The following is a 27,993-nucleotide window of genomic DNA, read 5'->3' on the forward strand; positions in this document are numbered from 1 at the left end:
TGCAGCGCAGCGCCGGTCCGCCCCGGTCCGCGGGTACCGGGACTCCAAGCCTCTATTTCTTGCCGAGAAGCGTTTAAAACCTCGCCACGCTGCCGGTAAGGTGCTGCTTTGGCGTCCCCGGTGATTGTTGCGGTGCCTGGAGCAGTGGAGGAGGAGGAGCCGGGGGGGCAATAATAATGATACCGCCTCAGATAGCCTAGCCTGTTACCGTTAGCGGCTGGCTAGCGCTAGCTTCGAATGGAGATGAAGCGCTAATGTCAGACAGCGTCATCCTCGTTTTAAAGATGTGGTTTTAAAAAACACAACAACAACAAAAAAAAAAAAAGAATATTACTAAATATGATTTAATGTTGGGAGGTCAGACTTGTGCTTAGATAACTTCGAGGCGAGTTTACTGACTGGTTAGCCATGTCTTGTGAAACAATAGAATACAAATAATAATATGAAAAATGGCAATAAAACAATAAACAAGGGAAGTTACAAAAATAGAAATTTGGAAATATACAATAAACCTACAAATTAACAGTAAAATGGCGATATACAAGACATCTAAAAATCAACTAAATAATAGAAGAAATATAATACAACATAACATGACATGAACCTAAAAATGCGAATAGACAATAAACCTTAAAAAAAACCCAAGAATTGGCAATATATAATGAACCTAAAAATAAGAAAATATTGACAACATACAATAAACCTCAAATGGGAAATTGTGCAAATTTGCACACACACAAAATATGTACTTGTGTGTGCTGGCATTTGGGTTGCAGTAGTGCTTCGTACTGTACTAAGGAGTGTAACTACACAGTAATAATAAACTGATCTGCAAGGGAGTCTGATGAAAGACATCGCAGTAAGTTGTAAACATGTCTCTGGTAAATTTGATCTCGCTGTGGCAATAGGGTATGAGGCAAGGGAATACTTCTGAATAGGAATTTTGACCATTGACTAATAATGGATGGAAACCTATGCATGAATAAAACAGATAATAATATGAATGAAGTCACACTAAGCCAGGATCTGCAGTTTAGTTGTCAGTATGATGACAAGTTTAGGTCAGCCGCAAGTTTCGTCGGCCACAAAGCCTACAATAGGCAGACACAATAAATCCCCGATAAAATTAATAAAACCATGAACAAAATATAAAACCCGGGTAATGAAAGCTTGAACTGAGTCAGTGTGTATGGAGGTGTGGGTGCGGAGAGTTCAAAAGAGTTTGTTGGCGCTCAGAGGAATGAATGACAGTGATCAGCCGAGACACAGTTACTCCCGGTACCAAACACAGTTCTCTCTGCAAGGAAGAGATTATTCAAAGGCAATTAACTAAAAGCAATCCATGACCAATGTCATAACCAGCATGCAAACACACACACAAGGAATCTTCATGCAATCGGGCAAATGCAAAGCTAAACTCCACAAGTTGCGATACATCCACACACCCCCCCTCGCATCCTTCGGCAACCATCTTATATGTATATATCCCCTGTGCGAATAACAAAAACGTCTCTGATAGGCCGAAACCTTTAACAAGCGCTACAGATGCACAGCTTTATTTAAAGACAACAAAAAAAACCTTATTTTACATATTCTTATATATTGACTTATTGTTTTACATTTATGTTTCATGTATGCACCGTACACCAAGTCAAATTCCTTGTATGTGTAAACTTACTTGGTAACAAAGACGATTCTGATTCTGATTTGATGAGACAACTCCCATCCATAAGGCTTGTGATAACTTCTGAAAACATTTAAGGTGCAATGCACTCAATTGCAAAATGGTTATAGCATAAACCCAATTCCAAATGCTGTATTATACGAATAAAATACATGGTAATAAAGTTCAAGTTCCTGTTCTCTATCAGTGCATTATAAGGAGAATACAAATTCCCCCTCGGGGATCAATGAAAGTGTTTCTTCTTCAACTTGCTCCGACAGAGATGAGCAACAGTGCCGGGCTGCAGTTTGTCAGCCCGTACCCCTTCGAGGCCATGCAGAAGGTGGACGTAGTGCGCCTCGCCGCTCTCAGTGACCCAGAGCTGAGGCTATTGCTGCCCTGCCTGGTGAGAATGGCTCTATGTGCCCCCGCCGACCAGAGCCAGGCCTGGGCCCAGGACAAGAAGCTCATCCTCCGTCTCCTCTCCGGGGTGGAGGCCGTCAACTCCATTGTGGCCCTGCTGTCTGTGGACTTTCATGCCCTGGAGCAGGACACCAGGAAGGAACAGCAGTTGAGGTAAATGTGACTTATACACCATAACATTCTTGTGAACTGGAGACACAGAGATTGTTCTTCCGATTACAGTTTGTATGCTAGTGTGCCCTGGAAGCTTGCCAGGTGTGCTGTGAATTTTTTTTCTAAATTCCACCAGAAAAAATGGAAATTACTTGTGTTGCAAGATCAAAATCGCAAGCCTGCACTTATTCGTCATTTTTAGCCAGGATGCCAGCTCTTTGTTCATCACAAAAAGCTCAGGTTTCACACTGAAAGGGAGAATTATTAGTAGGCAATAATAATAAGCACATGTTTAGTTTGTGACGTTTTGAGTGGTTAACAGGATATTGGCGTGGCAGAAGAAGGGTTTATAGCATGAACAAAAACACATCAGAAAACCTTTCATGATGTCTTACTAAAATGATGATGCAGTTCGTAATTACATTTTTTTGTTTGTTCTCTTTGTTTCCTTTGAAAGACACAAAGCTGGTGGGTCTAACGGAGAGAGCATCCTGGTGTCTCAGCTTCAGCACGGCCTAACCTTGGAGTTTGAACACAGCGACCCTCTCCGAAGGCTCCGCCTGACCCTTAGTGAACTGCTGGCCATCATGAACAAGGTCCAGCTGAATACTCTGTGCTGTGGGGAGAATGTTTTTGTGTGACTTCCAGGACAGATAAAACTCACAGTTTTTATTTATTTTTTTGTTTTGTTTTTTTTCTTCTCTCTCCCAAACATCTGGGTTTTTTTCTAAAGCCCCTTTCCCACATGGAATCCATAACATTGCTGGATAAAAAATATCTGGCAAAGAGAGGAGTCTCTTCCCACATTAGATGACTGTTACGGTTACACTACATAATGGGTCAGGGTTAATACGTTGTTCAGTGTAGATGTGATGATTTGGACAATCTGTCGGCAATGGATGTGCAATCGGAATCGGTTTAATTTTTTTCCTGGCTCTGAGACCAGCTTTCCCATCTCCCCGCCCCTCCCGGACAGACTCGGTTCCCTCCGCTGACAGAGCCGAGACAACAGATGCAATAACCCTAATCCAATGTTATTAAATCAGTGTGATTATTTTCAACCTGTTCTACACTCTGCTCCGGAGAAGGAACTTTCTCCACCCGTTCCACCTCTCCATGTCCGCTGGCTCCTTGCCTGAATCCGTGCTGCTGTGCAGCCAGGGGGGCGAGCGAAGCGCTTGTGCCCGATGTCCCCGCACCGCACCCCAAACACGATACTCGTCATTTTGCAGAATTGTGAGAGTGGGGAAATTTATGGAACGGCTTTTACAGAACTTCGAAACCGGCTACTGTCCCTGCATTACGCCAATATGTAACATTGCCAGTAGATTTACGGCTTTCATTCCATGTGGGAAAGGGGCATGAGACTTTATTTTCTCGAAAGTTTGCATTCTTCTGGTTTATCAAATTTACTGCACTTTCCTTTAACTTCTTGCACGTGCCTGATCTACACCAACAATGGAAATGTCATATAGTGTAGTGCTTGCATAACGTAAATACATTGAAAGGCTGATTAGAAAGTGCCAGCTAAGAATCCCACTCAATGTTAGGTTGTACTGTTTCAGTGTGCGAGGACATGAATGAGAATATGTTGGGAGCATGATTGTAGTGGTTGTTGTGTTTTAGTGGATGACTTTGTTTAATTGTTTATTTAAACTGCATCTTGTCCAATGCATTTATTTTTGGCTGTTTTATTTTTTATTTTTTTTAAGAGGTTGTACTCTAAGTCAAAGTTAAAAATATGGGATATCTCTTTCAACAAGCATGTATTCATTGCTGTGGTTTTATAGGTGGCAGACTCGAATGGAGAGTTTTTCTTGAAGTCATCAGAACTGTTTGAAAGCCTCGTGTACTTGGAAGAAGTGGCAGATGTACTTTGTATCCTGCAAGCAGGTAAACAACTCACATTACAGTCTCAACTGTCAGTCTCTATGTAACACTATATTATTATTATAACGTGATGTGTTTTAATACAGGTTTAATTTGACATTTTGTTCTCTGAATTGTAGGAAATATGATAAAAATTGATATTTATTTTGCTTTTATTACATATTTAATACATTTCGGTAAGCATTTTTTTAAGTTGATCATAAAAGTTAATAACATTTAAGAATCCAAAACAAAATCGAATACCCTGAAATCCTATTAAAATAGGAATTCCTGAAATGAACCTGAAGCAGGCTTTATTCTTCAGGTATTTCATTTACTGAGTTACGATTTTTAATATATATATATTTTTAATTTGATTATTTTCCCTCTATTTGGCCAGAGCTGCCCTTGTTGCTTCCTATCGTGGACGTTGCAGAGGCTTTGCTTCATGTCCGTAACGGAGACTGGTTTCTCTGTCTGCTTGTGGCCAACGTTCCTGACAGTTTCAACGAAGGTCAGTCAGAAAGATCAATATGGAATATGAAATAAAGAAAAGTGTAAAAAAAAAAATATATATATATATATATATATATATATACACTACTGGATGAGAGTGAAATTTAAAGGCAGAGAACTCCATGTTTCCACAGATAAAGGCAACTATAATTCGGCGGGGACACTACCCATACAGCTTCATAACATTCTGATGTCAACTTTCAAGATGAAAGCCTTTTTAAATTGGAATTAGGATAGAATTGAATCATATCAGAGTATCATTATGTATTGTTCTATTTTAACCCAACTGTAATGTGTACATTAGCACAGTATCTGACCAGATACCAGTACCTCTATCAGTGCATCCCTAACTTTAGAGTCAGAATCAGGCTTTATTGGCAAAGTATGCTTCCACAAACAATGAATTTGACTCCGGTTTTCAGTGACTCTCATTACATGCAGAACAGTCAATAACAAATGTACAAAAAAGTAAAGCAAAATTTAAGAAAAATATTTACTTTAAACCCTAGTTAGAATCTGAATAAACAATAATAAAGAATATTTATATTATTTATATAGCTACACACAGGTTGTTATTTTGTTACTCCCCTCTACTGTTAGAAGTGCGGGATGTGGTTCTGCCTGGAAGCGTCAGGGTCTATTTTATATTTATCTATTTGTTTGTGTATTTATTTATTTATTTATTTATTTATCTTCAGCTAGAGTGTGTAACCAGCATTAAACTGCCAGTTCTTGAAATGATCCAGAAGTGCCAAAGATGGAAGCTAATATAATTTTAGTACATGTCAAAGTCTCATTCAGCCTTAAAGATTTTTTCAGCTGCAGAATGAGACATCTGTTGGCTGTTAAATCTTATTTACAGGCTGTTAAGTGAGCCATGATTCTTCAGTTTAGGGTATTTATTGCAAAACATGGCTGAGCTGTGACATTTAAGCTGTAATTCACTATAACACGCCAGGCAATGCAGATAAATGTCAAAATCCTTAGGCAAGATTTATACTATAAAAGCCAAATGACAACATAAATGATACGATTCGGGAAGAAATACTCCATGGATATTGAACAAAACATTGATCACAATGTTAATAGCTATGATTAGCCTGCCATATTTTCCCACTTCTCCTATTTTATAATCTGTTTAGTGAATTGGGGAAAAAAAAAAAGGCAATTCTTTCTTAGTTTATCTGAGATGAGTATACATTTCACACACATGCTTAAATGTAAACTTTCACTACTTCTAAGTAGTAAACTACTTCCGTAGCTAACGGTACATTCACTCATGATGTGAAAAGCGGTGTGTTTCCATCAAGCATGGTGTATGGCTCGCCATTATAAAGTCTGGGAAAGTATTAAATCAAATGATAAAAATGTAAGACCCTACACTTTATTTAAAATTGTTTTCAGCTGTTGTGAGGTGGTAGTATATTATCTGCTTCTAATTTAAAAACATCCTGACAGTCAGAAAAGGGACATTCGGGAGGTTGTATGTTAATTCAAGGCTTCAATCTTATTCAAATTCATTTTGGCTCTTGCAAAGTGCTTCATTTATGTTTTGAAAACAGAATTAGACTAAAGCCATTCTCTCAATAGTGGATGAATTAAAATGATTCTGATCAAATGATTGATCCCAGTGATCAAACAATAATGTTTAAGTTAAAGGAGCAATAGACTACTTATTTGCTTTTACTTATCATTGTGAAGTAAACGTTGATTGCACAGTGTAATGGCAATAGAATAATGACACTGCTGGTGTTTACATTGGTTCCCTATAAGCCTCTATCACTATGCAATACGGACGGCCACCGGGTGCGATTTCCTGGGAAAAATGATGGATTTACAGCAGTGAATCACAGGAAGTGCGTCAACCAATGCGCAACCATTAGCGGAAATGGCAAACGGTGAAGCAGTCTACTCCACGTAAATTATAAACCCTTGAATATAAAAACCACTTATGTAAACGTTATAGTGCTTTTTATTTATTATTTTTATTTGCCCGCTCCAGTCTGGTGGCGACATTGACCTATCACAGCAACGTGCCGAAGCAGTCAATGTGCCGTCTATGTATATACTGTATGTCTATGATTGTGCAACCAAAATAAATAACATTTAACTAAAATTGTGATAAATTTGTGACAGTTTTCCTCTTCAGTGAACATGCTTCTTTCTTCTCTCTTATCTCCGAAGTGGTGTCATCATTTCCACGGAAATGCTCCTTTAAAAATTACTAGAGTTTTCATTTTTAATCAGGTATATTAAGCATTTAATTTTTTACTTATTTGGAGTTATTTGAGATATTTTCTTAAGGCCAACACTCTTTGCCTTCTATTTCATTGTCTGTGCGTTTTGCAGTTTGCAGAGGGCTGATCAAGAACGGAGAGCGGCAGGATGAAGAGAGCATCGGTGGCCGGCGCAGAACAGAGGCCCTGAGGCAACTGTGTCAGATGAACCCGTCACAGGCGCTCAACATTCGAGCCATGGTGGTCAGTTTAGTTTAACAACCAGAGCTGTGGTGGTCGTTCACACATTTAGTGCCCTCGTCCGTAGGGCTAGGTTTGAAAATGAATGCTCCGATATGATTCAATTCTATAGAATCATATTTCTAGTTGATCACAGAAACAACTGGAAATATAATGTTTATTATAAAAGGATATATAAATATTATATAAAAGCTTTAAGCCATCTGTTAATTTGGACATTTAATGCGGCATGGTCACAGCAGTTTTGCAAAGTTACAGTCAGGTTGGATTTGCATCAATTATTGTAATTGCAAAATTGCGATGTCCTGAAGGATTGACTTTTCTTTCTTTTCTTTTTTTTCAATTTTTTGTTCATGCGGACCACTACGGTCTATTAACTCTCCTTCAGACAATCAAAAACGGAACACAATAAGAATACAGTAATTCATTCATTCAATGCAATTGAATTAATTCATCAGTGACATTGGTGGTCTTTAATTTAAATGGGAAATAGCTGCATAACTTCCAAACAAAGTGTGGATGCTACAATTTTCATATTGATTCAGAAATTCAGTCCTACCAATCAACATATAGTATGTGATGATAATGAAGCATTACGTCTCCTACCTCCAGGTGGAGGAGTGCCACCTGCCAGGCCTTGGTGTTGCCCTGACTCTGGACTACAAACCAGACATGGCGGACGAGGCTGTCAGTCCGCTGGTGTCCTACGTGAGTGGCCTTCTGCTCGGCACCAACGGCAAGGTCCGCACCTGGTTCAGCATGTTTATCCGCAACGGGCAGCAGGTAAGGGCCACAAATTAAAGTGTATGTATGATTTAATTTGTCAAAAATGACAAAACAAGTGAGAATATTGAAATATGGAATATAATTGGAGAGCATCATTATTACTCAATGATGAAAGGATTAAATTCCTCAAAAAATACATACCAAATTAGGTGAAGTTGAAACAGATGTACTGTTCTGAAGTTGTCTTGTATTTGTCCTTTGTGTCCGCAGAGAAAGAGGGAGAGCAGCTCGGTTTTGTGGCAGATGCGCAGGCAGCTGCTGCTGGAGCTGGTGGCCATCTTGCCTCGCTCCCGCAGCACCCACCTGCCCAACGACAGCGACATGGAGGAGGAGGGCATCACTGGGTACTCGGGCCTCCGGGAAGAGCATGTGGTGAAGGCCAGTGCGCTGCTCCGTCTCTACTGCGCCCTCATGGGCATCGCTGGCCTCAGGTGAAGAGTCTTTCCAGGGTCCATGCTGCTAGTTTGTTTGTTTGCAGATGATGGAGACAACAGTAAATGAATAATGATTTTGTTAATATCAATTACGTATCCTCTTCTGAATCGTAAATAAATCAGTTAATGAAAAGGGTTCCTTCCGTTGATATGACGATTGAGATAGTGACAAGGGTGTCTACTCTACATCTCTCCTACCTCCTTCTAATATACCTCTACCCTACCTCCCTCCAATATACCTATACCTCTGCTCTAGCTCTACCTCCCTCTACTCTACCCTACCTTCCTCTTATACACCTATACCTCTACCCTAGCTCTACTCTAGCTCTACCCTGTGAGAGCTGATAAGGGAATCTGCTGTTTTGATGAGAATTTTTCCTTATTAGTTGAACGTCGTTGGACTGAGATTGTGCCAGTACCTTCTTCCATATCAATGTGATCTGCTCCCAGGCCCACTGACGAGGAGGCTGAGCAACTCCTCCAGCTGATGACGAGCCGCCCCCCTGCCACCCCGGCCGGCGTGCGCTTCGTCTCGTTGTCCTTCTGCAAGCTGCTGGCCTTCCCCACTCTGGTCAGGTGCGTTGGCCACCATGCCAGTGGAGTACATCTCCATTCCAAATTTTTCATTTATTTCAAAATGTTTTGCCTCCACTCTCATCACCTTTTTTTTCTCTAATTGTGTATTTTGTTGAGCAGCTTTTTTCTTGCCACTGCAATGTCATTCAGGATAAATGTCATCTTATCTTTCTCACTTTAAAGTGGAAAAAATTAACACTTAAAACATATATCTTCAAAAAAAAAAAAACATTTATAATTTCATATTTATCACACATATATCTAGAAGGCACATTTATTGTGTGTGTGTGTGTGTGTGTGTGTGTGTGTGTGTGTGTGTGTGTGTGTGTGTGTGTGTGTGTGTGTGTGTGTGTGTGTGTGTGTGTGTGTGTGTGTGTGTGTGTGTGTGTGTGTGTTCACACTTAGCACCCCGGAGCAGGAGCAGTTGATGGTGATGTGGCTTAGCTGGATGATCAAGGAGGAAGAGTACTTTGAGAGGTGAGGAAACAGAAACTCTGTAACTATAGTGACCAGAGAGCCTTTATTGTGACGGATTAAGCTGGAAGTCAGGAATATCTCCCGGATGTATTGTCTTAAGTACAACAAACAGCATGCAAGCAGATATTGCTCGCTATAGAGCTAGCCTATTATTATGTTTTTATTATAATTTATTTATTTTTTTAAGTTTAATAAAGTGCAGGATTAGAGGAACATCTTTATCTCTGTTCTCTTCCTCCCAGCGCTGCAGGTGTGTCTGCCTCTTTTGGAGAGATGCTCCTGCTGGTTGCCATGTACTTCCACAGCAACCAGCTGAGCTCCATCATCGAGCTGGTGTGCTCCACATTGGGGATGAAGGTGAGGTGGAGGAGGGGCACTTGTTGTTAGCACACTTTAACTAAAATTTTAAACCCCTGATCAGTTTTTTTTAAGTCACGTGGTCCTCAGCCAGCGCTTGGTCTTCCATGGAAAAAAAGTTTGGGAACCCCTGGTTTAGTGCACCAGATCAGAGCCAGAAGCAGGGCAGCGCTTGTCAGTTGTTCACGGGAACCCCCAGGGTCCTTCAAAAAGTTCCAAGGTATCCCCAGTGAAATGATTAATAATTATACTTCAGTTATTTAATTTACAAGATGTTAGAACCATTAGAGATTGACTGCAATAATGATAGCTTTGATCACAGTTTCAATGTTATCTGTAAAGTAGTATAGTATAGAACGATATAGAAGTTTGGACAAATCACATCTGATAGTAAAATATAAAAGTCTAATTTAGTCCCAGAGACAAAATCTTATCGAATGGGGTCCATGGCTAAATGCGTATCAAATTGAGGGTCCTTGATATGAAAATAATCACTGACCTACATGACTGAAGCCCGTGGTGCCTTGGTGCACATCGTACCAGCCAGCGCTCTAGGTTCCCTGCGGGCAGTAGATTGTTTATTAGTTATTAAGTGTTCTATGGTTTCCTGCCAGCGCACTAAGTATTTCCACTCAAATGTGTGATGTAATTGAGTTTATAGCTTGCTTGTTATTACAAGCCCTCCCCCATGGGGCAGTCTCATCAATTCAGTGCTCTGCCCTCCGTGCAGGATTCCTTCTTATCAAATATCAAAGGAGGAAATTACTAAACCTGCTGCCTGCAGGGTGTTTTCACTCACAGTAAACCTTCCTCTGGTGATGTTCTCCATCTTCCTTCTCGCCGACGCTCTGCCCCCAGATCGCCATCAAGCCCAGCTCCCTCAGCAAGATGAAAACCATCTTCACTCAGGAGATCTTCACCGAGCAGGTCTGCATACTCTACTTCTTTATTGGCTGTTTAATTGTTGCCAGGCCTTTGTTGTTGTGTTGCTTGTTTATTAAAGTCAGAGCAAAATTAAAACACCAATAGTTTGCTGACATCACTTAAAACTTAACTCCTCAGGCATTTTGCTCTTAACATGAAAAAAATAACTTGTGTGTAAATACAAGAAATCTGTGGTGGAAGAAGCATTTTACTTCAGTGAAAGTACAAATACCATGACACAAAGTGGACGTGCCACATTGACATTTCTACTTAAGTAAAAGTATTTGCTCTGAAATTGACTATGTATTAAAAGTAAAAGTACTTAATTAAGTAGAGGGTTAATAAAGCAATATCGTACCATATTTTAACGTATTCTGTGAGGCTTGTATCTTCATGAACCCTCACAATCCATCCTAATATGATTTCTGCACTCGGCATCAAGGTGGTTACTGCACACGCTGTGAGGGTTGCAGTGACAAACAACCTGAGCGCCAACATCCAGGGCTTCCTACCCATCCACTGCATTTACCAGCTGCTCCGCAGCCGAGCCTTCACCAAGCACAAGGTCTCCATTAAGGTAATTCAGTCGAGAACACTTAGACATAGTTTAAACAATTGATTCATTCCAATCATACATCAATACGATGTGCATAGAATAGGACTGCCGCACAACCCCCCTGTGGATCACAGAATGGAGTCGAGAATTAACACTGCTTCAGTATTATCTGCAATAATTCCAGCACTTGGCCAGGGCAGAGTTAAGAGTTGCAGAGAGATTTAAATGGTCTGTCTTACTAAATGGAAGAGCTGTAATGGGTAGACATTAGACAGCAATATCAGGCAGGCACGTTTACTATCAACTCAATTGGGTAGTGGATGGAGTTGAGGCTCCAACCAGGGGGTGAAATTAATTAACTATATAGTCACAAAAACAATACAGATTGTACTTGCATAAAATAACAACAAGCAAAACAATTTAGAACGGATAATAACAATTGACCACTATTGTTTTACAGGACTGGATCTACCGTCAGCTGTGTGAGAGCACCACTCCTCTGCACACCCAACTGCTGCCCCTCATCGACGCCTATGTCAACTCCATTCTAACCCCGGCCTCCAAGGCCAACCCTGAGGCCACCAACCAACCAATCACAGAGCAGGAAATCCTCAACGTCTTTCACAATTCTGCAGGCGTGAGTTGGCTCTCGGTCCCTTACAAACTTTGAAATGTGAAATTGCGGCTTCATCATATTGGCTTTCAATGATTCCATTTCATACAATTCTCTGCTGCAACTTGATTTGTTGATTCCGCCTTAAGGTTTGAGGTAGTAGTAGATTCTGTGAGGTCATTATGTTAAATCCAATATTTTATCATATTGTATTTTATATATTTTTTTGGCACACTGTATAAGAAACAGCCATTCAATGTAAAAGTATCCTTATGTAATAGGTCACGATTCTCCAAATCCGCTATTCGATTTGACTTTGGCTTTTAAGGTCACAATTTGATTTGATTTAAACATGTGTATTCTTCTTCAGCACTGACGGCTATTTCATTGTTAGACTATCAAGTCTTGATTTGTAAAAAAAACACTTGTTGCTCAATAAGTAAAATTTGAGTCCAGTCACATGAAATCATTATAAATAATATTTTTGTAAATATTATAAAAATCTAAAAATATTATAAATTTTTTTTTTCTAGTGGAATGAATATAAACCAAATATTTCATACAGTTTCATAGATAAAAGATATGCATGGGAGCCGTAAGAGCCAGCTCTTTTCAATGAAATGGATCATCCGGCTCACTGAAGAGAGACAAACCTTTCAACACACTGCAAGTGTCTCTCTCCTCCGCCCACTGCATCTGTGTCCACTCTGTACATTCTTCTCTAATCTGACTTTTTTCCTAATTCTATTCACCATATCACAGCATTATGTTCCATTTAACATTATTATTTTAAATATCACAATCCAAATCAAATCCATGACCTTAAGTGCTCTTATGGAGTTCGTACCGGTGCGTACAGGCACTTCTCACAAGCTGCTGGTCTCTTCTTTAAATAATTAGAACACACAAGCAGCTACTGCAGCTCGGGGCTTTGCGCTTTCCAAGCTCCGCTTCAGCAGTACAGCACACCGTTTATTTTCAGACAAGGTTACATTAGAGATCACATTTATGTCGGACAATATTACCCACACAAATACGGGGAGAATCGCGAACCTGCTTGTGATTTCGAAATTCGATTTATTTTAGATTTTCAGGCCCTGATTTACTTAATTATTTAGTAATTAGTATTTATCTTGTTACAGTCTAGTTATCACCACATTGCTTGTCCGTACGTCCTACACACTTCTCCCCAGGGGAGCGAGGAGGCTGAACCTCTCCCTGTTCTCTGTTTGCCAGCAGGGTGAGGCCGGTCGAGGAGGCCGCCAGCGCTACTCTATCACCCCCCAGCTGCTTGTTCTCTACTACATCCTGTCCTATGAGGAGAACCTCCTGGCCAGCACCAAGCAGCTCGGTGAGTGCTGAAACAACGGACACCACCACGTCAAGCCGTTTGTTTCCTGTGGAGGAAGTGTGACACCCAACCAGATAACTGGTTATCAGTAATCATCAATTGATAGCGATAATTTGATTTGATTTTGTCTGTCTCTCTCTTTGTCTCTTCCTTCCGTCTGTCTGTCCCTCTTTGTCTCTCTCTTTCTGCTCTCCATTTATCGCCTATGGCACAGTGCACAGGCACAGTGTTGTGCGGGGCTCTAAACTAACTAGGACGGCTGTAGGTTAGACAGACGATTAGTCGTTAGCCTGGTTGGTGTTTATTCTCCTCCTGCTGTGCACTCTCCTTGTGCCCTTCATCACGCCAAATTTATGCACATGTTTACGCCCATCTCTTTTAATTGCTGTGTTTACGCAAGTGCTCCCGCAGCCTTCACGGCAGGAGTAATGACGGCTATCAGCGGCGGTAATGAACCCACATGGATGAAGAATCACCTCTGCTCCTCCCTATAAAACACCCCTCCATCCTCTCCTCTTCATCCTCGGTTGTCTTTCTTTCTTAATTGCTGTTTCTCCTTGTCTCCTTACCCGTCTTTGTCCTCTCCTCTTTTATTTATTTATTTATTATTAAGCCCTAATGCAGAAGAAGCCGAAGTCATACTCCGCTACTCTCATGGACCAGATCCCCATTAAGTACCTGGTGACGCAGGCCCAGGGACTGCAGCAGGAGCTGGGGGGTGAGGGCTGCTGTCTCCACACAGACTGTCATAAAGCTAATTTAATTAACATGGATGTTATTACACTGCTTTTAACAGCAAGATCTGTAATTGCCACACTTCTTAATTGAACTTGCTGGAGATTTTGTCCACCTGTTGTGATGCATATCAGAAAACATGTCGGGAAAAAATGCCTTAGTATCACTCAAGTTTTTGTGCTTGGCTGACAAAAGTGAAAGTTGGTGTTATCGATGACGTGAATATGAAATTTAGGTAGTGGAAATGGGTCTTGACGATTTATTGGGACTAGATATCGTCTGGGAAACCCACCTACAGTGGAGTTTCTCATTTGTACTACTGTGCTACTCTCGAATAGGGCCAACACTATCTAAAACACATTAGCAAAAACACTATCCAGCTGTATTGTTTTGTATGTTCACTATTGGCTTGAAAACAATTTTTACTGGTGGTTTTATTTCCTCCAGTATACTGCCTGCTTCATCCCCCTCTTCCATTCTGCTCACAGGTCTCCACTCGGCCCTGCTGCGGCTGCTGGCCACTAACTACCCCCACCTGTGTCTGGTGGAGGATTGGGTGTGTGAGGAAGAGGTGACGGGCACCTTGCCGCTTCTGAGGAAGATGATGCTCACCAGCAATGCCTGCAGATACAGCCAAAGCCAGCTCCACCAGGGTGAGAAACCCACCAACTTGCTGTTGGAGGAATGGAATTTCCTCTATAATGCCAAGTATTAGAGTAAATGATGAATTGACAAACATTTTGCATGTTGATCAGATATATAAAAGGTTTCAATCAGCAAAATTAAACATTTATTTGATAACGGTACTAAATTTACTTTTCAATGGTTGGTATTACGAAAAGGAAAGTGAAACATTTCACTGGTTGTCTTGCAGGTCATTAATAAAAAAAAGATTAAATCCGTGCAGCCAAAGTTTGCGAAAGTGAGGGCACGAACATTTGGCTCAAACCTTAAGGCCTCATATACGTAAATGACACAAAACTGAGTTATTTTAAAGAAATTCCAAAAAAATAAAATAGAAAGCCAGTGCTCTGATATAACACAATTTATGCCATAAAGTGCCTAACTTTGCTTTTTTTTCTCCAGATCACTCTTTATTACAATTTACAATATAAATAACATAATGGTGTCAAATTCATGGATATGGACCTTCATGAGTAATCCTAAATCAGTTTGATAGATCAAGTCCCTGATTTTGATATATATAAATCCTGATTGAAAAAGAAAATATTATTATTTTTATTATTGTTATTATTATTATTACTACTATTATTGAAGTGTCGCCGTGTTAAAAGTGACTGTGTTAGAAAGGAAGGTACAGTGGTACCTCGACTTACGACTGCATCTACTTACGTCTAATCCAAGATACGAGTAGCGATAGTCGCGAAAATTTGTGTCGACTTGCGACCGACTGCTCCAAGATACGACCTTAGAAATTTGTAGTTGGCGCGTCGGCGGTCAGTCAGCAGTCAGTCAGCAGTCAGTCAGCGGGTGACCTACATCGTGTGTGCACGTAGTTCGTGTCTTATCCATATTTTTTTCATATTTACTGTGTTTGTGCTGTGTTTTTTGTTTATTTTCACCCTTCATGATGAGTCCTAAGAAGGATGATGGGGAAAAAAAGGGCAATGATTCCCATTGAAACCAAGAAGGAAATCATAGAAAAAAATTAGCGTAGTGTATATGGGAAAAATTGCTTCGACATACAACATACGACCGTTCTTTTAGAACGAATTACAGCTGTAAGTCGAGATACCACTGTATTTGCTTTGAAACGAAGTTTAGTCAAACAACACAACTCCGAAACTGAATATACATACAACAATGTACTTATTTACTTAAGTGCAGTAACAATGTAATTGTCCTTCATTACCTTCTACCACTGGGTTCCAGCTAAAATGCTCCACGCTGCGTGTAGCTATGCAGACAGCAGAAACAGCATTTAACGGCTGCTAACCATCAAGCATATCTTCCCCGCAGCCTTTGAGAAGCTTCCTTCCAGCAGCCCCAGGCTGATGCGGATCCTGGATCACCTGACTCTGCTGTCGCCAGGAGACCTCATACCTTACGCCGAGGCCCTGACATCCAGTATGGCCGTGCTGCTGGAGCCCGGTGAACCATGCCGAATCCTGCAGACCCTCAACAAGTTGTGGATGGGCCTCAACACCGTGATGCCCCGCAGGTACCGGTTCTGCACCCAGGTCTTAAAAACAAGATGAAGATGCGGAATATGCACGTCGCAAAGGGCAGCTATATCATTATTTATAACATTGTCAGTCACTGTGCCTTTGTGCGAACAATTAAGGTGGTAATAAGCGTTCTATCTGCTGCATGTCAAGTGTTCTTATTAGAGTATCGAAGTTGATAAGTTATTCAAATGAATGTGTAGATAAGGAGTGTATGGTATGACGCTTTTAAATCATAGTATATATTATAATACATGGAAAAACACAATAGAAGCTTTACTTTTTAAGTTCATATTGTATTGTTCCTTGTAACATTTACATACATTGTAGGCCAAGTGTTTCTTTAACCTTTGTCAAATGTTTCTGTGATCCATGACAATTCGTCAATAACAAAATAGTTCACAATAATTACGTTAAAATAATTAGAAAAATGAAATATTCACAATATAATAGATGGAAATACTCGACGGAATGACATTTTTATTAAAAACAATAAAATAACTAACAGTTAGTCTGAAAGACACGGAATGAAAACACAGACAAATATAACCTTCGCAACTTCCAGGACTTCAAGGATCTGCTGCAAACGTCTTGGTGTCAGATACCACAGGACACCTTCAGAGGTCTTGTGGAGTCCATGTCTCGGCTGTTCAGAGCTGTTTTGGCGACACGAAGGGGAGCGACACAATATTAGTGGTTGTTTTAATGTTGTGGCTAATCACTGTATAGCGCTATGACCTAGACTACATATTTGATATTATCTTGTACATATTATGAATGAATGCAATGCGCTTCCATTCCATGATGACTGACAGAAATTAAAAATAAAATCGTCAAGGCTGTGATCAGCGCAACAAAACAATCCTGTCTTATGATTGGTCAGGACTTTCTGGAATTGTAATGACCAATTTTAGAGGTTGTGATAACAGATTTGTGCTTGTAATAGAACTTCGAGTGGTTGTGATCCTAGATTTGTAGTTGGACTGTAAAGCGACTGAAAGTGGGGGGGGGGGAATATATATAAGTATATTCATCCAAATATCAAATTAGACATTTGTGAATTTTTATTCTCACTTCAAATTCAGAACACAGGCGTGTGAATATTTTATGTGAGTGTAAATTTCAATATACAAGTTCAGATTTTTGTTCTACAAGTTCATCCTACAAAATGCAAGCGCTTACATTTTGCAACATATTTACCTTCATATTAGCAACCCTAACTCCAAAGGTTTATGTTTAAGTGATGATTGTCAACTTTTTTTCTGGCAAACTCTTTTTTATTCTGTTTTTATTCTGTTTAACAAGCCTGCCAAAGAACATCACTAGCGCATGCGCTGTAGGTGCACACAGTCTGCGCGGTCACAAAATCTGGGAGGTGTGCCGACCAGCGTTTCCATTATCCGGTAATTGCCAGTTTTTGACCAGGAAAATCTGTCGAAATCAGACATATTTAAATCTCTCCGGTCATAATGTCCGGTGAAAATAGTTCCCTCTAAGCACAACTTGAATTAGTGTTGGGTGGATCATTTCGATAGAAAAAGATCTGTTGATTTTCACGCTCGGCAAGTTGCGATGGGAAGCCGATCAGCTTGGACGATCTAAAGCTGATCTGAAAGCTTCACCTCTGACCAATCACGTTTGTCGATATAGAACTATGCCCCGCCCCTTCCGCCATGGACAGCTTGCGCTTGTGAACACACACGGAGCGGAGACAGCCGCAGTGTCTAGAACTCTGAGGAGAAGCAGAAGGATGATGTGTCGTTGGGACACATACATCCAGAGTTTGGTGTTTTTTGGGATATTTAAGTTCCGACCCAAGGCAGATGGTAAATATTCATTGTGTAAAATATGTCGACGGGATGTCCCGAGGAAGACGGACAACACCACAAACTTTATTATTTATTAAGACCTACTTGTCATATATATTTTGTTTTTGATTTGATCAAAATGTTATCTTTGTGAAATGTTAAAAAGGGCGGCTACACTCACGAATGGAAATGATTTGATTTCAAGCAGCAATATTCGTAATTTTTATTTTTTTATTTTTGAAATGCCGTTAACTGACGGGGCTTATTTTATTTTTAAATTGTATTTCGGGGGTCTCAAGTGACAATATGACATAGGTGATCGGTCTCCTATCTCACAATATGTGGTCGGTGTTGCAGGTTGTGGGTGATGACGGTGAACGCCCTCCAACCGTCAGCCAAGCTCCTCGGACAGCAGATGTACAATCAGAACGACCTGATGGTGGACCCTCTCATCGTGCTGCGCTGCGACCAGAGGGTGTACAGGTAACCACTGAGTTCAAACAGCAGGCTGTATGTTTACAGTCCAACATGTTAAATGTTTCCATCATTTGTTTCAAGTAATAAATTACTTGGGAACTTGTGTGCAAAATTCTCCTAATGAGCAGGAACTTCAGATCCTGTTGGTTTTCTGACTGAAAGTGTCCTCAACTGGCACAGAACTTACAATACAGGGACAAAATGTATGTGCAAAGTGAGAAAAGGCAACTGCCTTGGGCCTCACTTTACACGCTTCTTTAGGTGATAATATCCGACCACATAATGTCAATTTCCATACCAATGATGCTCAGCCGTATTATACTGTATATATTTCTGTGGAGCTAAATCTTGCAGATGCCTTAAGCGCCCTCATTACTTGTCGATTTTCTATCAATGATTGGATGAGTACAAAATGAGTACACAATCACTGGATCAAATCAGGGCTTCAAGCCTGAGTGTTCTAGATTCTGATTTATATTTTAACTCCCATTTTAAGAAGGTGACCAGAACAGCATTCTCTCATCTTAGAAACGTTGCCAAAGTATGGCCCGTCTTAGCCCAGTAAAATGCTGAAAGGCTCACTCATGCAATTTTAATTTGACTATGTACTATCTACTGTAATGGCCCTTTTTGCTGGTCTTTCTAAAAGGTCCATTCAGAGGCTTCAACTTATTCATAACTGCGTGACTCCCACCTCTGTCCCCAGATGCCCCCCTCTGATGGACATTGTCCTCCACATGTTGAACGGCTATCTGCTGGCCTCCAAGGCCTACCTGCACTGCCACCTGAAGGAGACCGCCGACTTTGACAGGCAGAACCAGACCGTCTCGAACTTGGGCCTGCCCGGTCAGCCTGACACTCCCGAGGTCACCAGGGAGGAGCTGAAGAATGCCCTGCTGGCTGCACAGGTAACGTACATCTAAGAACCATTGAGCTGAAGACACTGGTATGGCAGGGCGGTGGCTCAGGAGGTAGAGCGGGTCATCTAGTAAGCAGAAGGTTGCTGGTTCGATCTGATGTGCTGATGTGTCCTTGAGCAAGACACTTAACCCCCTAACTGCTTGCGGGGCGCCTCTACATGGCAGCCCACTGCTCCACGATATGTCAGATACCAGGATAGGTAAATGCAGAGAAATTGCAAATTTCCCCATTGTGGGACTGATAACGGTATATAAAAAATAAAAAAGAGATATATATTTTTTTAAAGTACAGAACAAATATACCGAATGTAACCAAATTTTATGAATGTCGCTATGTTCATAAGAGTACAGTTCAGTTCCTAAATGTGTGCACTTGTGAGCTTCCCTCCGAGGAAAAGGTTTGCCCTTTCAAACCATCCTTTTTGATTCATAATATACAACTGTTGAAAGTACAACCTCACTGAACACTTAACTATTGAGAAACTAGTGCAGAACTACTGCTCTGCTCCTCACTGGGCTAAATTGCATTCCAACAGGCCAAACATCAGAATCAGCTTTATTCGCTAAGAATGTTGACATGTACATACAAGGAATTTTTTCAACATACAGCTGAAACAAAGACAACAAGCCAACAGCATAAACATTTAATTGTTATACACACACACACACACACACACACACACACACACACACACACACACACACACACACACACACACACACACACAACAGCAATGAAATTGTAGCAGGAAGTCAATGGTGCAGAGTGCAAAGATGCTGGAATAAATATGGAATTATTAACAGGTTACTTTATGTACATGAGGTATGTGGATTTGACATAAAATGCATATATACAATGTACAGTATATACACCATGTTTAAGTTTATATTGACAATGAAAAATGAAGTGTTGGGTCTGGTTGTTTTGGTGTACCGTGTTCTGCAGCGCCTACCAGAGGGGAGGAGTCGGAACAGGTTGTATCCAGGGTGTGAAGGGTCTGCAGTGATGTTTCCTGCACATTTCTTGACTCTGGACACGTACAAGTTCTGAATGGAGGGCAGGTCGGCACCAATGATTTTCTCTGCGGTCCTGACAGTCGGTTGTAGTCTGTTCCTGTCCTGATTGGTGGCCAAACCAAACCAGAACGTGATGGTGGTGCAGGGGACAGACTGGATGATTGCAGAATAGACCTGGATCAGCAGCTCCTGGGGCAGGTGGAACTTCCTGAGCTGGCACAGTCTGTTGGGTGTCCTCTTTAGGCTCTGGGAGATTGCGGATCCCAGAAACCTTAAGGATTCCACAGCAGACACGGTGCTGTTGAGTACGGTGAGGTGTTGGGGGGGCTCCTCCTGAAGTCCGCTGTAATCTCCACAGTTTTAAGCTTGTACAGCTCCAGGTTGTCCTGACTGCACCAGAGGGGCCAGCTGTTCAACCTCCCGTCCCTATATGCAGACTCGTCACTGTCCCGCATGAGGCCGATGACTGTTGTGTCATCTGCAAAATTCAGTTTTCTAACAGATGGGTCTCCCGAGGTGCGGTTGCTGGTGTAGAGGGAGAAGAGCAGAGGGGAGAGCACACATCCCTGGTGGGCGCCAGTGCTGGTGGTCTGGTTGCTGGATGTAGTTTTCCCCAGCCTCGCCTACCTGCTGCCTCCTGTCTGTCAGGAAGTTAGTGATCCCATGGCAGGTGGGGGCCTGCACAGTGAACTGGGGGAGTTTGAAGCAGAGGATTTCAGGGACGATGGTGTTCAATGCCAAGCCCAAATCCACAAACAGGACCCTTGCGTATGTTCCTGGCGAGTCGAGGTGTTGCAGGATGTAGTGCAGTCCCATGTTGACTGCATCATCCACAGTCCTGGCAGCAGATATGTGTGTGATGTTGCAGGAGCGATGTGAATGCGGGCTTTTCACCTGCAGTAAAACCCATTCAGGTCGTCAGCCAGTTGAAGGTTCTCTACAGTGTTAGGAGATGATTTCTTGTAGTTGGTGAGTTCCTGCAGGCCTCTCCACCCTGTTGCAGGTTGTTGGTTGAAAACCAGCTTCTCTCTGTAGCACCTCTTTGCTACCGCGATCTCCTTTGTCAGTGTGTTTCCAGCCTGGTTGTACAGGATCCTGTCCCCACTTCTGTAGGCCTCCTCCTTGGCCTGATGAAGCTGCCTGAGATGTGCAGTAAACCAGGGTTTATTGTTGTATGTGCAGAAGGTTTTAGTCGGCACACACGTCCTCACAAAAACTGATGTGTCAGTGAGTTCGTCCCGATCTGTAGCCGCAGCCTCAAAAACACCCCAATTAGTGCAGTCAAAGCAGGCCTGTAACTCCAGCTTTGCCTTGTTGGTCCATTCCCATGAAAACTTCGTTATAAACGATATGTGATATTACTGTTATTAAAATAACTGTTACGTGAAAATAAATGTCTTCTGAGTTTGTCACACTACAGAAAAATGTGTTATTAACCACCCAGCCAAATTTGAAAAGTTGTCATGTATATAAAATTTGTTTTCAAAATCGTGAAGGGGGGAAAAAAAACGTGTAATAACATAAATGTTTACGTTGGAGTAAATTCTGTGTTTAAATGTTCTGCTGAACCCAGTCCTGTGTCCCTAGTTGCTCACCTCAAAGTCCCGCTGTCTGGCCGCGGGGCTCTCCGGTGCCCCCTGCTGGCTCCTCCACACAGGCCAGGTCGGGGCTTAGCGTGCACCTAATGCTGACGTGAACAAACCCTGCGCGGTCAAACCAACGGGATGGTTCGTTTTTGTTCCTGGCCGGCATAGACGCTGATTTATTGTGCCAGGGGTTGGGGGAAGCACCCACGGGTTCCATCACGGTTTTCCTAAAGACACCGTTTACGCCGTGCGCTTATTCCCAAAACAGTGTTTTATCCCAAACTCTTGGTTTGTTAACTTAGCTTATTCCACCACTGATGCTCCAATCCGAACCCGGTGTTTATATAGTGTAGGGGAGGGTCTACGCGAAGTCAGGCCACTGTGCGTCATCCATTCCTGATTTAGTCCCGTCCAAAAAAATGTGTACCACTAAAATGGTAAGAAACAGTTTAACAGTCTGCACAATTGAGCACCACATCGGTCAGTCTTTTCCCGTGTTTTCAGCAATTACTTTCTGACATGTATAATGTGTTTAGAAACAAATAGCTGAATTCACTTCACAGGGACTTTACAAACATCTTCAAAAATACGTACAATACATGTGACTATAAGTTCTCTGTTTTCAAAACATTAAAGATTTTCCTCATTGGGCCGCATTCAAGCATTCACAGCCTCAGTTGATTAACAGCAAACCTGTCCTTGATAATAAAAACACAACACCCAGTCTTCATATTCAGTCAGTTCCTGGCAGTCCAGCTTTCGTTCCTCATTTGAAGCAAACACAGCATCCCGGACATGAGATGGTGCAAGCATTAATCCTGAACCACTGTCTAACAGTGATGACTCGGGAGCAGAAGAAGAGTTGGAATCGACAATGCTGCAGCTTCCATCCGTTCGGTCATCATCCATTTGTCCCACTTGCCTTAGTAAGGCTCTGGACCTTTGCTATGGCTCCAACAAATATGCCTAAACATCTGTGGCACATATTATTTTATGTCAACACAATATGTTTTTAATTATATAATTTTTGCTTGTTTTAGAAAACATTCTTTGAAATAAATTACTTACTACTGCTTAATTGACAGTTCTCAATATCAGTCCAAAGCTGCTTTCACGCATGCACTGCAACCCTGAAATTACCCGGACATAACCCAGGTGAGCTGTATGTGTGAACGCAAATGTTGACCCGGACATTACGCTAACTATTAATGTCTGATTGACCGGTATGTGTTAACGGAGCAGGTGATTATCAAAATCATTCACAGCGAGCAAGTGGGCGTGTCGTGTGTTGATGTAGCTGCTGCGTACTCCTGCTCTCTTTATTATTCCTTTCCACTCCCGTTTATATTGCGGATACCTCCAAATTCATGGCGTATCAATGCAAAAAAAAAAAGCCCAACAACTGAAAAGTCTGTAGCCTCATCCACCATCTTGGGTGTGCTGTAAAACTCTGCAGCGTCATAGCGTCACGTCCTGCCTCCTTCACGCTCTACTTAGCTCCTCGTCTAAACCAACCGGAATATTTCCAGGTAGTGTAAACGTGTCTGACACAGACAATCTCGTTTTTTTTTTTCTACATGTGTGAAAGGGCAACTACGGACAATGTCCGGATAATCAGCTCCGGACATTGTCTGGACATTATCCGGAGTGCATGTGTGAAAGCAGCTTAAGATTGTTCTAAGGTGGAGTGGCGTTTTCCAACCTGAACCCGGGTTTGATCACTTGTGTCTGGTGTGACTTTCAGGACAGTGCGGCAGTCCAGATCCTCCTGGAAATCTGTTTACCAACCTCTGAGGAGCAGCAGCTGGGGGCAGACGCAGAGAGACTGCTGCGGAGCATGAGGGCCAACCCGGAGCAGAGGGCGGGCCCGGGAGAGCCCTGGAAGAGCAGGGAGGCGGAGCCAGAGGGAGGCCTGCTAAGTGACCTGAGGGAGGTGCAGTGCCTCATCTGCTGCCTGCTGCACCAGATGTTCATCGCAGACCCCAACATCGCCAAACTAGTGCACTTCCAGGTGAGACGCACAAACAAGAGTAGAACCAACAGATTTGATAAATAAATCCGTTAAAGGTAAAAAAATGTAATAAAAAGTCATGTGTGGATGCGGTGAATTCTGGAGTTGTCTGTTGGGCGGATTACAGTTTAGTTTTTTGTCCGAGCGTGCTGGTATGGTTTTTGGGAGTCTTCACCCAAATGGCCGACAGTTTAGTGACCACAACTAACTTTACTGGTTTATCAATCATGTAAAAAATATATATATTACAAATATGGACATAGACCACAAAACAGACAGAAATGTGAAAACCTTCCACTTATATACAGTAAATAGGTGAAGATAACCTAAAATATGTTCATAGAGAAATACAGTGTATTTCCTTGGACTAGTCCATCCATCCGTTCTCTCTCCCCCTCTCTGTCAGGGTTACCCTCAAGCTCTGCTGCCTCTAACTGTGGCTGGCATTCCTTCTATCCATATCTGTCTGGACTTCATCCCAGAGCTGCTGGCTCAGCCCCAGCTGGAGAAGCAGGTAAAACACACAAGCGCACACAAAGCGGGCATTGTGCCTTCCTCTATTTATAATGTCAGTTAACTGTGTTGATTTGGTGTTTGTGCATTGGACCAAAATTGAAATGAGATTTTTTTTTTGTTGTTTATTGAGAGCACCCCTAGTGTATTCCATCCTAGTCTCTTTTTTTCATGGTTCTCACTTCACGATGATACGCTCATTTATTAACTACTGAGTTATAAAACCAAAGAAAGAAAGGAAGAACACATAATATCAGTTATTTAAAAATAAAAATGTTGCTGAATATTTTGTGTGTGCTGTGTATAATGTGCCGTGTTTAAAGTTTGTTGAGACAGATTTCCCCCTTTAAACTGTGTTCTGTGTCTTATTAGATCTTTGCAATCCAGCTGCTGTCCTACCTGTGCACCAGATATGCTTTGCCCAAGTCCCTGAGCGTGGCGCGCCTGGCGATTGGTGTGATGGGCACCCTGCTAACTGGTCAGCCCTTGCTCATATCACCTCTTTTTACGTTTCCTTAACCAGTACCCTGCTGCATCCATGGTTGGTTCATCAAGACCAGGGGTGGGGCGGGGAGATTAATCCAATTTTGTTTTCAATTAAGATTTTGGCCTCTAATGATTACAAAAACAAGATAATCGAGATAAAACGATTATTGTGCCGCATTCCGTTCCGCAATGAGGCTGTGATTTTTGACTTGTATAAATCAAGTGCACACCTTTCCTGCACAACAGTAGGTAGTGCATGTGCGCTGCCACTGTGACCGTACCGTGCTGTGCCCATGTAATAGCAAAAATGCTCCGATACTCAAACCTGACACCACCGTAATGTAACGTAGTTGAAGCTCAAAAAAGAGAGCTAAAGAGAGAAAATGTCGGCTGTTTTGAGGTACTTCAAGGTAAAGGAAGAAGATAAAATATAACGGAATGCAAGCATCTCTCAGTCAAAACAATATTCCACAATTGTGCAGACGTATACAGTATATTGCTGTCACTACAGCGACGCGTCTGCTCTGGTCGTCCCTAGTGCACGAGCTCTGCCTCTGATGAAAGGCTTGACTCTTTTTTGAGACTCTGTTCTTGACGAGTCCGAGTGCTGCTTCTGGGCTGGTGCCGCTTCACAGTTGGTTCAACTTGCGAACCTTCTAAGAACCGGTTTGCTTTTCCACAGGAATAACGGGCCCGAGAGCCACGTCATTACATCACTGTGGAGGTCTCCATACGTCTCCACGTTCTCATCAGGATGGGGGACAATTATTGTTGTTATTGTTGTAATCATTATTTTTAGGGGTGCAGCCCTTTAAATGCTCTGAATTTTGAAATTGAATGCTATTTGAAACAGATGAGCAGCAGAAGAACATACGAACAGAGTCCACGGCTTGTTTGAACCGGCGTGGCACAAAGATCTCGTGGTTTAAGTTTCATTCAAATCGATCCACATACAGGGCAGAAATTTGTGAAAAACTGACCAAATTTAATCAATATCACAGACGCGGTCCAATGCATTTCAGGCCAAAATATTTCCAACCCGGCTAAAACTATCTGGTACACAATGACAGAACCTACGAAGGCGGTTAAGGTGCCATTTAAACCGGTTTGTCACAATGATCTTGTGGTTTAAGTTTCATACAATTCGATCCACATACGGAGCGGATATTAAATAATGAAAAACCGAATAACTTTGACCCCGAATATTCAGCTGGTCTGGCTTGACTGACAAGCCACTATTTGTAAACAAAATGAACGAGATGAGATTAACAGTGAGACGCTTTATGATGTCATCATATTATTTACTATAAATGTACAGATTCCGATTGAGGATGTCCATTGACATCGTGTACGGTGTGGACTCCCTCGCTCTGTAGTGATTCGGCGTAACAAACCTTGTGTTTACATATATATTTACATACCTTCTTACCTGGTAGTTGTCTGTAGATCTTTTCTTTTGATTTTTATCTCTTTGGTCCCCATTACTTAGAAAATATGAAAAAAAAACATAGTCCACAAAAACTTGTGACTACGTTGAGTCGAATCCCCTCTAATGTACGGCTGAGTGATGCTTTCAAGATCCAGGGAGACGTCGGAAAAATAGAAGCCGTGATATGTGCACATGTATATAATAACGCAGTGTTAGTATTTAAATCAAAATATCTATTTTTTCCCCACTTTCTGCAAATTATCCCAAGAGCCATGGATGTTTGAGAGCAATTTTCTTAGTCTTTACTTGGCTGCCACCTGCTGGTCCCTGCCTGGTGCTGCTGAAATGTGTTTCCACTTGTTGCTCAATAGTACAGGTTGTCGGAGCCTCCAGCTGTTGACTGTGTGTGTGTGTGTGTGTGTGTGTGTGTGTGTGTGTGTGTTCCTCCCCAGTGCTGACCCGTGCCAAGCGCTTCTCCTTCTTCATGCCCACCCTGCCGTGCCTGGTCGCCTTCTGTCAGGCCTTCCCGCCGCTCTATGATGATGTGGCCGCCCTGCTGGTGCAGGTGGGGCAGGTGTGCGCCTCCGACGTGGCCACCAAGGCCAGAGACATCGACCCGCTCATCGCCCGTAAGACTCTTCCGCTCAATCATGGTTTTTCTTTGATCGTCTGTCTGCGTCCTCACAGTGAATTCTGTTCAGAGGCCGGGCAAAGGAAATGATCCGGACGCGGGGATTTTGTGGAATATTTGTGATGTCCTCTCCCCTCTCGATCTCTGTTTCTTTGTCCTTCTCTTTCTCTCTCTCTTTTCCCATTTCTCTCCTTCTCTGTCTCTCTGCTTTATTGTCATGAGTGTCCAAAGACAATAACATAAAAGGACACATTTCATTTTCATAGATCAAAAGATCTCCCTCTCTCCATCCCTCCAGGGCTGCAGTACCTGAAGGAGAAGCCCCAGGACGTGTTGCTTCCCGGAGGGGGGGACCGCTCCAAGCCTGCCGTCCCCCAGAGAGCAGCAGAGGAACTGGGCGGAGCCGACTCGGACGTGCAGCTCTGCTACCGTGTGGAGGCCACGTTCATGGAGCTCATCGGCTCCAGCCTCAAGGGACTTTGGGGCGGCGGCACATCGTGAAGGATCGACAACACGAACTTCCAGGTCATACGGAGCCAATCCCACTTCAGGGTCCGGAGGTACACGTGGACACAACTTGCTGGGTGGGACTGGTCTGTTCATCTGGAAAACACACAGTCTCTGGCTGATACATGGATTGTAAAATAAGGAAATGTGTGTTGTGAGTATGCTTTATCTTAGTTTGGGAATTTGCACTCGGCCTGTTTTAGTGACCGCTGCTAGAATATTTTTCTTACCTTTTTGTCAGTCAATAAAAAAATTGATTTCATTTTTGTGATGTAGAGCTTTTGTACAGTAATTTGTAATAAAACCAAAGGTTTGGATGACTATCTTGTGGTTTTACACAGTGAGAAATGATTCATGTGGGTTTTCAGAGGATTGAAGTTTGCTTAAAAAAGATTTGTTTGACATTGTGAATGGCTGATGACAGACCTTAATTCGTTTCAGCGATGCAAACAACTCGCGAGCGTTTCGGCGAATGCCTTTTTTTTCCCGTCAACCTGGACTTTTTTTTATTT

At 42.1% G+C, this 27,993-nt stretch overlaps 1 protein-coding gene across 2 annotated transcripts; it reads left to right on the forward strand.

The window, feature by feature from the left end:
- ints2 (integrator complex subunit 2) lies at positions 1-27,743 on the forward strand. 2 transcript variants are annotated; one of them, XM_080014236.1, is made up of 25 exons: positions 1-95; positions 1,945-2,239; positions 2,697-2,835; positions 4,030-4,132; positions 4,509-4,622; positions 6,974-7,104; positions 7,714-7,884; positions 8,098-8,318; positions 8,772-8,897; positions 9,303-9,374; positions 9,617-9,731; positions 10,590-10,658; positions 11,098-11,232; positions 11,672-11,848; positions 13,061-13,175; positions 13,789-13,893; positions 14,399-14,563; positions 15,891-16,092; positions 18,262-18,387; positions 19,088-19,289; positions 23,649-23,915; positions 24,322-24,429; positions 24,801-24,906; positions 26,796-26,972; positions 27,273-27,743. In XM_080014236.1, the coding sequence occupies exons 2-25, from the start codon at positions 1,947-1,949 to the stop codon at positions 27,473-27,475; spliced, it is 3,642 nt and encodes a 1,213-aa protein (XP_079870362.1). In that variant the 5' UTR covers positions 1-95; positions 1,945-1,946; the 3' UTR covers positions 27,476-27,743. The 2 variants fall into 2 exon arrangements, with proteins under 2 accessions (XP_079870362.1, XP_079870363.1); XM_080014237.1 differs by having other exon boundaries at positions 13,064-13,175.
- Positions 27,744-27,993: the final 250 nt, after the last annotated feature.

This window comes from Zeus faber, assembly GCF_960531495.2.
Source record: "Zeus faber genome assembly, chromosome: 14".
NCBI lineage: Eukaryota > Metazoa > Chordata > Actinopteri > Zeiformes > Zeidae > Zeus > Zeus faber.